This window comes from Hypanus sabinus, chromosome 17 (assembly GCF_030144855.1).
Source record: "Hypanus sabinus isolate sHypSab1 chromosome 17, sHypSab1.hap1, whole genome shotgun sequence".
NCBI classification, from domain to species: domain Eukaryota; kingdom Metazoa; phylum Chordata; class Chondrichthyes; order Myliobatiformes; family Dasyatidae; genus Hypanus; species Hypanus sabinus.
Window position 1 is genome coordinate 2,768,533 of NC_082722.1, and position 14,004 is coordinate 2,782,536.

General features: G+C 53.5%; 1 protein-coding gene across 1 annotated transcript in view; it reads right to left on the reverse strand.

Moving 5' to 3' along the window:
- necab2 (N-terminal EF-hand calcium binding protein 2) overlaps positions 1-14,004 on the reverse strand; it is a 426,101-nt gene that overhangs the window by 47,544 nt on the left and 364,553 nt on the right. Inside the window, 1 exon segment of the mRNA XM_059992473.1 lies at positions 11,375-11,451. Within this exon segment, the coding sequence (XP_059848456.1) occupies positions 11,375-11,451 (77 nt within the window).

Below are 14,004 nucleotides of genomic sequence, written 5' to 3' on the forward strand. Positions count from 1 at the left end.
CTGACGGTGAGCGGTGTAATGGACGGAGGAGAGGACGGTAGGCTGACGGTGAGCGGTGTAATGGACGGAGGAGAGGACGGTAGGCTGACGGTGAGTGCTGTAATGGTCGGAGGAGAGGACGGTAGACTGACAGTGAGCGCTGTAATGGACGGAGGAGAGGACGGTAGGTTGACGGTGAGCGCTGTAATGGACGGAGGAGAGGACGGTAGGCTGACGGTGAGTGCTGTAATGGTCGGAGGAGAGGACGGTAGACTGACAGTGAGCGCTGTAATGGACGGAGGAGAGGACGGTAGGCTGACGGTGAGTGCTGTAATGGTCGGAGGAGAGGACGGTAGACTGACAGTGAGCGCTGTAATGGACGGAGGACAGGACGGTAGGCTGACGGTGAGCGGTGTAAAGGACGGAGGAGAGGACGGTAGGCTGACGGTGAGCGCTGTAATGGACGGAGGAGAGGACGGTAGGCTGACGGTGAGCGGTGTAAAGGACGGAGGAGAGGACGGTAGGCTGACGGTGAGCGCTGTAATGGACGGAGGAGAGGACGGTAGGCTGACGGTGAGCGGTGTAATGGACGGAGGAGAGGACGGTAGACTGACAGTGAGCGCTGTAATGGACGGAGGACAGGACGGTAGGCTGACGGTGAGCGCTGTAATGGACGGAGGAGAGGATGGTAGGCTGACGGTGAGCGGTGTATTGCACAGAGGAGAGGACGGTAGGCTGACGGTGAGCGGTGTATTGCACGGAGGAGAGGACGGTAGGCTGACGGTGAGCGGTGTATTGCTCGGAGGAGAGGACGGTAGGCTGACGGTGAGTGCTGTAATGGTCGGAGGAGAGGACGGTAGACTGACAGTGAGCGCTGTAATGGACGGAGGACAGGACGGTAGGCTGACGGTGAGCGGTGTAATGGACGGAGGAGAGGACGGTAGGCTGACGGTGAGCGCTGTAATGGACGGAGGAGAGGACGGTAGGCTGACGGTGAGCGGTGTAATGGACGGTGGAGAGGACGGTAGGCTGACGGTGAGCGGTGTAATGGACGGAGGAGAGGATGGTAGGCTGACGGTGAGCGCTGTAATGGACGGAGGAGAGGACGGTAGGCTGACGGTGAGCGGTGTATTGCACGGAGGAGAGGACAGTTGGCTGACGGTGAGCGGTGTAATGGACGGAGGAGAGGACGGTAGGCTGACAGTGAGCGGTGTATTGCACGGAGGAGAGGACGGTAGGCTGACGGTGAGCGGTGTAATGGACGGAGGAGAGGACGGTAGGCTGACGGTGAGCGGTGTATTGCACGGAGGAGAGGACGGTAGCTGACGGTGAGCGCTGTAATGGACGGAGGAGAGGACGGTAGGCTGACGGTGAGCGCTGTAATGGACGGAGGAGAGGATGGTAGGCTGACGGTGAGCGGTGTATTGCACAGAGGAGAGGACGGTAGGCTGACGGTGAGTGCTGTAATGGACGGAGGAGAGGACGGTAGGCTGACGGTGAGCGGTGTAAAGGACGGAGGAGAGGACGGTAGGCTGACGGTGAACGCTGTATTGCACGGAGGAGAGGACGGTAGGCTGACGGTGAGCGGTGTAATGGACGGAGGAGAGGACGGTAGGCTGACGGTGAGCGGTGTATTGCACGGAGGAGAGGACAGTTGGCTGACGGTGAGCGGTGTAATGGACGGAGGAGAGGACGGTAGGCTGACGGTGAGCGCTGTAATGGACGGAGGAGAGGATGGTAGGCTGACGGTGAGCGGTGTATTGCACAGAGGAGAGGACGGTAGGCTGACGATGAGCGCTGTAATGGACGGAGGAGAGGACGGTAGGCTGACGGTGAGCGCTGTAATGGACGGAGGAGAGGACGGTAGGCTGACGGTGAGCGCTGTAATGGTCGGAGGAGAGGACGGTAGGCTGACGGTGAGCGCTGTAATGGACGGAGGAGAGGACGGTAGGCTGACGGTGAGCGCTGTAATGGACGGAGGAGAGGACGGTAGGCTGATGGTGAACGCTGTAATGGACGGAGGAGAGGACGGTAGCTGACGGTGAGCGCTGTAATGGACGGAGGAGAGGACGGTAGGCTGACGGTGAGCGGTGTATTCCATGGAGGAGAGGACGGTAGGCTGACGGTGAGCGCTGTAATGGACGGAGGAGAGGATGGTAGGCTGACGGTGAGTGGTGTAATGGACTGAGGAGAGGACGGTAGCTGACGGTGAGCGGTGTAATGGACGGAGGAGAGGACGGTAGGCTGACGGTGAGCGGTGTAATGGACGGAGGAGAGGACGGTAGGCTGACGGTGAGCGGTGTAATGCTCGGAGGAGAGGACGGTAGGCTGACGGTGAGTGCTGTAATGGACGGAGGAGAGGACGGTAGGCTGACGGTGAGTGCTGTAATGGACGGAGGAGAGGACGGTAGGCTGACGGTGAGTGCTGTAATGGACGGAGGAGAGGACGGTAGGCTGACGGTGAGCGCTGTAATGGACAGAGGAGAGGACGGTAGACTGACAGTGAGCGGTGTAATGGACGGAGGAGAGGACGGTAGGCTGACGGTGAGCGCTGTAATGGACGGAGGAGAGGATGGTAGGCTGACGGTGAGCGGTGTATTGCACAGAGGAGAGGACGGTAGGCTGACGGTGAGCGGTGTAATGGACGGAGGAGAGGACGGTAGGCTGACGGTGAGCGGTGTAATGGACGGAGGAGAGGACGGTAGGCTGACGGTGAGTGCTGTAATGGTCGGAGGAGAGGACGGTAGGCTGACGGTGAGTGCTGTAATGGTCGGAGGAGAGGACGGTAGACTGACAGTGAGCGCTGTAATGGACGGAGGAGAGGACGGTAGGCTGACGGTGAGTGCTGTAATGGTCGGAGGAGAGGACGGTAGACTGACAGTGAGCGCTGTAATGGACGGAGGACAGGACGGTAGGCTGACGGTGAGCGGTGTAAAGGACGGAGGAGAGGACGGTAGGCTGACGGTGAGCGCTGTAATGGACGGAGGAGAGGACGGTAGGCTGACGGTGAGCGGTGTAAAGGACGGAGGAGAGGACGGTAGGCTGACGGTGAGCGCTGTAATGGACGGAGGAGAGGACGGTAGGCTGACGGTGAGCGGTGTAATGGACGGAGGAGAGGACGGTAGACTGACAGTGAGCGCTGTAATGGACGGAGGACAGGACGGTAGGCTGACGGTGAGCGCTGTAATGGACGGAGGAGAGGATGGTAGGCTGACGGTGAGCGGTGTATTGCACAGAGGAGAGGACGGTAAACTGACGGTGAGCGGTGTAATGGACGGAGGAGAGGACGGTAGGCTGACGGTGAGCGCTGTAATGGACGGAGGAGAGGACGGTAGGCTGACGGTGAGCGGTGTAATGGACGGAGGAGAGGACGGTAGGCTGACGGTGAGCGGTGTAATGGACGGAGGAGAGGATGGTAGGCTGACGGTGAGCGCTGTAATGGACGGAGGAGAGGACGGTAGGCTGACGGTGAGCGGTGTATTGCACGGAGGAGAGGACAGTTGGCTGACGGTGAGCGGTGTAATGGACGGAGGAGAGGACGGTAGGCTGACAGTGAGCGGTGTATTGCACGGAGGAGAGGACGGTAGGCTGACGGTGAGCGGTGTAATGGACGGAGGAGAGGACGGTAGGCTGACGGTGAGCGGTGTATTGCACGGAGGAGAGGACGGTAGCTGACGGTGAGCGCTGTAATGGACGGAGGAGAGGACGGTAGGCTGACGGTGAGCGCTGTAATGGACGGAGGAGAGGATGGTAGGCTGACGGTGAGCGGTGTATTGCACAGAGGAGAGGACGGTAGGCTGACGGTGAGTGCTGTAATGGACGGAGGAGAGGACGGTAGGCTGACGGTGAGCGGTGTAAAGGACGGAGGAGAGGACGGTAGGCTGACGGTGAACGCTGTATTGCACGGAGGAGAGGACGGTAGGCTGACGGTGAGCGGTGTAATGGACGGAGGAGAGGACGGTAGGCTGACGGTGAGCGGTGTATTGCACGGAGGAGAGGACAGTTGGCTGACGGTGAGCGGTGTAATGGACGGAGGAGAGGACGGTAGGCTGACGGTGAGCGCTGTAATGGACGGAGGAGAGGATGGTAGGCTGACGGTGAGCGGTGTATTGCACAGAGGAGAGGACGGTAGGCTGACGATGAGCGCTGTAATGGACGGAGGAGAGGACGGTAGGCTGACGGTGAGCGCTGTAATGGACGGAGGAGAGGACGGTAGGCTGACGGTGAGCGCTGTAATGGTCGGAGGAGAGGACGGTAGGCTGACGGTGAGCGCTGTAATGGACGGAGGAGAGGACGGTAGGCTGACGGTGAGCGCTGTAATGGACGGAGGAGAGGACGGTAGGCTGATGGTGAACGCTGTAATGGACGGAGGAGAGGACGGTAGCTGACGGTGAGCGCTGTAATGGACGGAGGAGAGGACGGTAGGCTGACGGTGAGCGGTGTATTCCATGGAGGAGAGGACGGTAGGCTGACGGTGAGCGCTGTAATGGACGGAGGAGAGGATGGTAGGCTGACGGTGAGTGGTGTAATGGACTGAGGAGAGGACGGTAGCTGACGGTGAGCGGTGTAATGGACGGAGGAGAGGACGGTAGGCTGACGGTGAGCGGTGTAATGGACGGAGGAGAGGACGGTAGGCTGACGGTGAGCGGTGTAATGCTCGGAGGAGAGGACGGTAGGCTGACGGTGAGTGCTGTAATGGACGGAGGAGAGGACGGTAGGCTGACGGTGAGTGCTGTAATGGACGGAGGAGAGGACGGTAGGCTGACGGTGAGTGCTGTAATGGACGGAGGAGAGGACGGTAGGCTGACGGTGAGCGCTGTAATGGACAGAGGAGAGGACGGTAGACTGACAGTGAGCGGTGTAATGGACGGAGGAGAGGACGGTAGGCTGACGGTGAGCGCTGTAATGGACGGAGGAGAGGATGGTAGGCTGACGGTGAGCGGTGTATTGCACAGAGGAGAGGACGGTAGGCTGACGGTGAGCGGTGTAATGGACGGAGGAGAGGACGGTAGGCTGACGGTGAGCGGTGTAATGGACGGAGGAGAGGACGGTAGGCTGACGGTGAGTGCTGTAATGGTCGGAGGAGAGGACGGTAGGCTGACGGTGAGTGCTGTAATGGTCGGAGGAGAGGACGGTAGACTGACAGTGAGCGCTGTAATGGACGGAGGAGAGGACGGTAGGCTGACGGTGAGTGCTGTAATGGTCGGAGGAGAGGACGGTAGACTGACAGTGAGCGCTGTAATGGACGGAGGACAGGACGGTAGGCTGACGGTGAGCGGTGTAAAGGACGGAGGAGAGGACGGTAGGCTGACGGTGAGCGCTGTAATGGACGGAGGAGAGGACGGTAGGCTGACGGTGAGCGGTGTAAAGGACGGAGGAGAGGACGGTAGGCTGACGGTGAGCGCTGTAATGGACGGAGGAGAGGACGGTAGGCTGACGGTGAGCGGTGTAATGGACGGAGGAGAGGACGGTAGACTGACAGTGAGCGCTGTAATGGACGGAGGACAGGACGGTAGGCTGACGGTGAGCGCTGTAATGGACGGAGGAGAGGATGGTAGGCTGACGGTGAGCGGTGTATTGCACAGAGGAGAGGACGGTAAACTGACGGTGAGCGGTGTAATGGACGGAGGAGAGGACGGTAGGCTGACGGTGAGCGCTGTAATGGACGGAGGAGAGGATGGTAGGCTGACGGTGAGCGGTGTATTGCACAGAGGAGAGGACGGTAGACTGACGGTGAGCGGTGTAATGGACGGAGGAGAGGACGGTAGGCTGACGGTGAGCGGTGTATTGCACGGAGGAGAGGACGGTAGGCTGACGGTGAGCGGTGTATTGCTCGGAGGAGAGGACGGTAGGCTGACGGTGAGTGCTGTAATGGTCGGAGGAGAGGACGGTAGACTGACAGTGAGCGCTGTAATGGACGGAGGACAGGACGGTAGGCTGACGGTGAGCGGTGTAAAGGACGGAGGAGAGGACGGTAGGCTGACGGTGAGCGGTGTATTGCTCGGAGGAGAGGACGGTAGGCTGACGGTGAGCGGTGTATTGCACGGAGGAGAGGACGGTAGGCTGACGGTGAGCGGTGTAATGGACGGAGGAGAGGACGGTAGGCTGACGGTGAGCGCTGTAATGGACGGAGGAGAGGACGGTAGGCTGACGGTGAGCGGTGTAATGGACGGAGGAGAGGACGGTAGGCTGACGGTGAGCGGTGTAATGGACGGAGGAGAGGATGGTAGGCTGACGGTGAGCGCTGTAATGGACGGAGGAGAGGACGGTAGGCTGACGGTGAGCGGTGTATTGCACGGAGGAGAGGACAGTTGGCTGACGGTGAGCGGTGTAATGGACGGAGGAGAGGACGGTAGGCTGACAGTGAGCGGTGTATTGCACGGAGGAGAGGACGGTAGGCTGACGGTGAGCGGTGTAATGGACGGAGGAGAGGACGGTAGGCTGACGGTGAGCGGTGTATTGCACGGAGGAGAGGACGGTAGCTGACGGTGAGCGCTGTAATGGACGGAGGAGAGGACGGTAGGCTGACGGTGAGCGCTGTAATGGACGGAGGAGAGGATGGTAGGCTGACGGTGAGCGGTGTATTGCACAGAGGAGAGGACGGTAGGCTGACGGTGAGTGCTGTAATGGACGGAGGAGAGGACGGTAGGCTGACGGTGAGCGGTGTAAAGGACGGAGGAGAGGACGGTAGGCTGACGGTGAACGCTGTATTGCAAGGAGGAGAGGACGGTAGGCTGACGGTGAGCGGTGTAATGGACGGAGGAGAGGACGGTAGGCTGACGGTGAGCGGTGTATTGCACGGAGGAGAGGACAGTTGGCTGACGGTGAGCGGTGTAATGGACGGAGGAGAGGACGGTAGGCTGACGGTGAGCGCTGTAATGGACGGAGGAGAGGATGGTAGGCTGACGGTGAGCGGTGTATTGCACAGAGGAGAGGACGGTAGGCTGACGATGAGCGCTGTAATGGACGGAGGAGAGGACGGTAGGCTGACGGTGAGCGCTGTAATGGACGGAGGAGAGGACGGTAGGCTGACGGTGAGCGCTGTAATGGTCGGAGGAGAGGACGGTAGGCTGACGGTGAGCGCTGTAATGGACGGAGGAGAGGACGGTAGGCTGACGGTGAGCGCTGTAATGGACGGAGGAGAGGACGGTAGGCTGATGGTGAACGCTGTAATGGACGGAGGAGAGGACGGTAGCTGACGGTGAGCGCTGTAATGGACGGAGGAGAGGACGGTAGGCTGACGGTGAGCGGTGTATTCCATGGAGGAGAGGACGGTAGGCTGACGGTGAGCGCTGTAATGGACGGAGGAGAGGATGGTAGGCTGACGGTGAGTGGTGTAATGGACTGAGGAGAGGACGGTAGCTGACGGTGAGCGGTGTAATGGACGGAGGAGAGGACGGTAGGCTGACGGTGAGCGGTGTAATGGACGGAGGAGAGGACGGTAGGCTGACGGTGAGCGGTGTAATGGACGGAGGAGAGGACGGTAGGCTGACGGTGAGCGGTGTAATGCTCGGAGGAGAGGACGGTAGGCTGACGGTGAGTGCTGTAATGGACCGAGGAGAGGACGGTAGGCTGACGGTGAGTGCTGTAATGGACGGAGGAGAGGACGGTAGGCTGACGGTGAGTGCTGTAATGGACGGAGGAGAGGACGGTAGGCTGTTGAGGAGAGTGAAATGTGTTTTCCAAGCATTGAGTGGACTGGTCCAACTTGGGCTATGACGTCTGCTTCTCCCTCCTGAATTACGTCCCTCTTTCACTTACATGCTGCTGACTGACTTACAGGAGCAAGGAAAGTCTACCAGTGGAATAGAACATTGGAAGGAAGTTTTCATTTCAAGGAATTTCTGTGCTCCATTCAGCTGCTGGCCTGGTGCTTTGCTATTGTTGTAAACGTTGCAAAAGCTGAATTGCGTCAGTTAGAAGTGAGTTGCATTGGGAAAGTTTTGCAGCTTTTTTCTTCAATTATTTAATATGGCATTCTTTGCTATATTCTATTAATCTCTGTGTTTTACAGACATGTCTGATGGTTCAGTCTCCTGAGTCATTTCACTGCACCAGTGCAACAACAGACATAAAAATGTCTGCTTTTACAATGAAAGGTGAATATTCTGGATTGGCGATCCAAGTTTCCCCATCTCATTGTGCCTGGTCTGTGGTTAACAACCTACAAATGCAGCAATGGCCCCAGCAAAACAGAAAAGACACTTAACTCAAATCACAGCCATGTCACATGTAAAAATGCTGATTATTTTAAATGGCTATTGGAATCCAAAACAATGAAGTCACAGTCATTAAAAAGGCTCAGGAAGCAAGTTAATTAGTAGCAGAACTTATTACCCAGAAAAGGAAAAGTCACACGGTTGTTGATAACTTAATAACACACACATGTAATATTATACTGAGTGAAATGTTAGGATGAGGTGGAGTATGAGAAACTGAAAAGGTTTCCCTCTCAAATAATAGGGAAAGTCGATGTCTTGATAACATGTCACATGATGCTGAAGGAGTTTTGCGTGACAACAGCTTCCCTATCCAGGTTAATGAGTCAAAGGATTTCACCAATAAATGTTAAGTTGCAGCATTTGTAAGATTTGAAAATAATGTGAAATTCAAGAAAACTCTATTGTACAGAGCAAACACGAGGAAATCTGCAGGCCAGGCAGCATCGATAGGGAGAAGCGCTGTGTTCTACCAGCATTTTGTGTGTTTTGTAAAGAGCTGTCCAGAACAACCAGAGCCCAAAATCCATTTAACGTTTTCTCTTCGTCGCTGGAAACAAAACGTCGGTCTGGGATGAACTGTGTTGCTTTGGTTTACAGGTTTTAGTAATTTTACTATTCAGCATTGTCAATAAATTTTCATGCTGTCAATAGCATTAATTCAAATCAATTTACAACTTTTAATTAAATCTACCAAGCCTACCCTTGGAAAAATTAAATCCCAATTCACTTCAGCCAATTACTTAACAGAAACTTATTATGTCTGCCTTATGAGTTTTAAAAATTATGAAAGAGAAAGAAAGATTAATTTCAATAAAGGTAAGCTGATTTTAATCGCCTGTTATTTTTTCCAAGAAAGGCTAGCTAAAAATTCATTCTCTACTCAAAAGAGCATTGACAATTATTTTTCGATTATTATGTCTACAATTTACTGATCACGCTAACGTACTGTGAGCTGTAGGTTTAATAATTTTTACACAGGGGTTACCTGAAACCTGAAAATAATTTTAAGGGTTCCTCCAGGGTAAAAAAGTTGAGAAAGGCTACTGTAGGCCGACAGCTCTGTCCCCGCTAAAGAAAGTACAGCGTGCTTTGACCATGAGTTTCGGTAGTCTTCTAGAGGGTCCCCATTTCACAGAGCTTGTTGACCACAGAGCCCTCGTGCACGTGATGAGCTAAATACCAGAGTCCTGGTCTGCATGGCAGCAACGTCACCTGGCCGACGTTCACAACTGATATTCAACATATCAAGGGGAAATACGATGCCACGGTGTCACGGCCAGCCATTGAGGCCGTACACACAGGGGTTGACTGTGCCAGTATGGCAGCTGACGAAGCTACTGACCCAGAGATTCGGTCTTGCAGGACAGCAGCTGGCTGACGTTAAGTTCAGTGAAGCTGGTGTTTCTCTCCTCTGTGATGTCTCAGCCGGTCGCCCTCTCCCCATTGTACCCACACGTGGCCTCTCACGTGTATGGAGGCCTCACAGAATCTGGTTGCACTGAAGTTTGTATGGCACAGCCTTTGAAAGGACCGATTGGACCGCAGCTTGTGTGGAGTACCAACAGGAGAAAAACTATCCATCATGTTCAGGCACCATTGGCAGCTTTTGAGGTCCCTGAGTGACGGTTTGACTACGTCGGTGTGGAGCTTGTTGGTCCTCTTACCTCCCACCCCCCGCGGCTCAATGCACCTCCTCACCACAGTGGACGATACCACCAGAGCTCGTCTCTCCAGCATCGACGATGGCTGCAGGTGTGGCTCAGACGTTCAACAGTACCTGAGTTGCTCAGTTTGGCACCCCATCTGATATTTCTTCTCACCATGGTCCCCATTCATTTCAGACCTCTGGACTGTGATGTTCCAGAACCTCAGCATTAGGCTACATCACACCATGGCGTATCACCTGCAATCCAATGAGCTACACAAGGGGTTTCACTGCTCCTTGTGGGTTTCCCTGACTGGCATGATCGTCTCCCATGGGTCCTACTGGGGCTCAGAACAGCTCCAAAAGAGGACCTGCACTCATCTATGGCAGAACTGGCATTCGGGCAGCCGTCACGAGTGCCAGGGAATTTCATTCCTGACGCCATGACTGCCTGGTCAGCCTCTCCACAGCGTTCCACCCTCCTCTGTAAATTTAATTCCTTTTCACCTAATCTTACCTCCCATCACAGCGTACAGCGCTCTCGGGTTCCTGTGGACCTACATTCCACCTTGTTTGTTTTCCTCTGCCGTGACACTATCCAACATCCCCTTTATGATGGCCTGTTCTACGTTTTGGACCAGAGAGAAAAGATTTTTATTGCGAGTAAGTGGGGTGAACCTGAATGATTTTGGAGGCTCACCGAGATTTGGAGGATTCTGTTACCATGTGCCTGCCTTCAGAATTGTACCATGAGCATGTCAACACACCTCTAGATGACCAGAGGCATCTGCTGTTCCTTCACCCATGGAACACAGGAGCAAGCCGAGCTGCAGCCAGGCTCAGTGAATTCCAGTGGGGACGGCTGAGCTGGGTAAGGTAACGTAATCGGTGGAAGTGCACAGAATTCTCAACACTGGGTTGCAGTTCGCTTGGGTGTCGGGTTAATTGTCACTAATCGGTCCACCGAACTTTGGCTCCATCATACCTTGCTGGAGTTGGCTGGCTGTGAAGCCTGTGTTTAGCGGAGCCCCAGGAACTGAGTGGCTATTTACTTTACGACTCTTACCAGGATGCAGACTCTCTCCTCACCACTCGGTACAGCATTGAGCTCAGTTTCCAGCTGTGTTCTCTATGGGATTAGCGTTAGACCAGGACGAACGCCCCGCTTATAGCTCCAGTCACATGGACGCAGAGTCACCCTCACAGCCTGGGGAAATACTGGTGGGGGAAGACCCTAGGCAGAAACTGGCGAGGCAGGTTCCTAGCAGCGACTGTTACGTGGGCGAGATCAGGGCAGGAACTGGTGAGTGTGGTGGGGGTTGCGCCTGACCAAGGTTTCTATCCTTTGAAGACTGCACTCAGCAGAGACCCAGGAGCAGCCTGCACCTGTGGAACTGAAAGAATGTTTGGTCCACAACCCTTCCTGGTATTTTGATACTTCCAAACCTCTTCCCCCGAAACGCCACAATAAGGGAGGGATGAGCATCAGTAGACGGCGAGTCTGATGCTCCCGATACTGCCCTCTCACCTTGTCCTCCAGGCGGCCGATTAATTCAGCGAGTCTGTTGATCTGTAGCTCCAGGCTGTCTCCTCTGCTGGCTGTTACTGCATGGGGACAGAGACAAAACTCAGCACGAGCTTCCCTTCCAGAGACAGACAACAGGTTACCTTGAACTAACCTCAGGCACGTGCAACTAGAAGCTTTTAAATATGAAAGACACAAAAGGATCGCATTCCAATGCAGGCAACTGGGATTCATGTTGGTCGGCAGAAAAGGTCAGTATGGACATAGTGAGCCGAAGGACCTCAATGAGGATCAGAAACAGGTTGCTCAGCTCCTTGAGCCTGCTCTCTCATCCAACAAGATCAAGGCTGAACTGTCCTGGCCCTGAAATCCCTCCGCTGCACCCTTCAGAGATTTCCTGACTGCCTTTCGGCTCCACTACCTGTCAGTCTCCACCCTGAATGTCTTCAATGACTCTGCGGTAGTGAACTTGTGCCCTGTGTTTCGAACCCCTCTCTCACTGATGACCCTCTACACCAGCCCATCACACAAAACAACTCTGATGTAAGGGCACTGATTCGTAAAGCTGGTTCTTGCACCACAGATGCTGCCTGACTTGATCAGCCCCTCCAGAGCAGTGTGTCTTCTGTGCCGACACCCCAAAATTCCCTCCACCTGAAACTAGGTTCAAAAGCAGAGCCCTCGCCTGCTGACACTTGTGACATTTGTTCTCCCTCCACACTATCCCCTCAACTATTTCCTCGATGTGAATGTCAAATTAAACAAAAGCCCAATTAATTGGGAGAGAAAGACAAAATAATTGTCTTCTGTCAAACTGAGATTCCCAGAGCTGAAGATCTCATTAAAAATTCCAATCACTGTGCTAAACTAGGCTTCAAGGCCAGCTAACTGGATCCAAAGTTGGCTGGGAGAGAGAAAGCAGAGGATGGCGGTGGAAGAATGTCTCACAGATCGGAAGTCTATGACTAATAATATTGGAATTGGCAAGGTCTTCTGTTTTTTGTGATACATATTGACAATGTGAATGCAGGAGGAATGATTAGTGGCTCTCTGAATGACAAGAAAATTGGAGGTGCTATAGGTTGTAAGGAAAGTTATCTAAGCAGGATATAGATCAGATGGGCAGTTGGGCAAAACCTTGGCAGAAGGAATGTAGTCCTGACAGGCACAAGGTGATGCATTTTAGGAGGTCAAACAGGGCCAAGGCATATTGTCATCGAAAACAAAGAAACAGGGCATAAAGTAAATGGTAGGATACTGAGTAATGTCATTGAACAGAGGGATCTTGGGGTCCAAGTCCGTAGTTCCCCAAAAGTGGCTACATGGATTGATAGTGCTTAATAAGGCATGCATCATCGGTCTGGGTTGTTATGTGAACTTTACAAACCACTGGTTAGGCTTCACTGAGAATTGTACGCAGTTCTGGTCACCATACCATCAGAAGGGAACATAGTTAGACCATCAGATATTGGAGGAGAATTAGGCCATTTGGCTGATAACAATTTTCCTCTCAGCTGCAGCCTCCTGCCTTCTCCCCGTGTCCCTTCATGCCCTAACCAATCAAGAGTCTATCAACCTCTGCCTTAAAAAGGAATAAAGACTTGGCATCCACAGCTGCCTGTGGCAAAGAATTTCACAGATTCACCACTCTCTGGCTAAAGAATCTCCTCCTCATCTCAATTCTAAAATGACACTCCTCTATTCTGAAGCTGTGTCTTCTGGTCTGAGACTCTCCCACCATAGGAAACATTCTCTCCACTTCCACTCTGGTTTCAATGAGATCATTCTTCATTCTTCTGAATTCTAGTGAATACAGACTCAAAGCCAGCAAACGTTCTTCATATGACAAGCAATTTAATCCCGGAATCATTTTTATGAGCCTCCAGTTTCAGCACATTCTTTCTGAGATAAGGTGCTGAGCCCTGCTCTCAATACTCCAAGTGAGGCCTCACCAGTGCTCAACATCACATCCTTGCTTTTTATAACATAGTCATCTTAAAATCAATGCTACCATTGCATTTGTCTTCCTCACCACAGACTCAACTATAAATTAACATTTAGGGAATCCTGCCCAAGGACTCCCAAGTCCCTTTGTGTCTCAGATTTCTGTATTTTCTCTCCATTTAGAAAATAGTCAACACTTCCATTCCTTCTACCAAAGTGCATGACCGTACACTTTCCAACACTGTATTCCATCTGCCATTTCTTTACCCATTCTCCTAATCTGTCCAAGTTCTTCTGTAACCTCTCTACTTTCTCAAAGCTGCCTGCCCCTCACATTATCTGCAAACTGTGCAACAAAGCTATTAATTCCATAATCAAATTCATTGACATATAATGAAACAAGAATCGGTCCCAACACAGTTGTGCTGCGGAGATCCATCAGGATTGGAGAACTTTAGTTATGGAGAGAGATCAGATAGGCTGGGTTTGCTTTTCATCCAGTGAAGGAGCCTGATACTACATAAGAAGCTTAAATAGGTTAGATAGACAAAGTCTTAATCTCTTGCTCGGCTTATCAAAAAACAAAACAGCATAGGTTTCTGGTGAGAGGAGATGTAAAAGAGATTTGAGGGGTCCGTTTTTCTTACACAGAGAGCAATTGATATCTGGAACACACTGCCAGAGAAGGA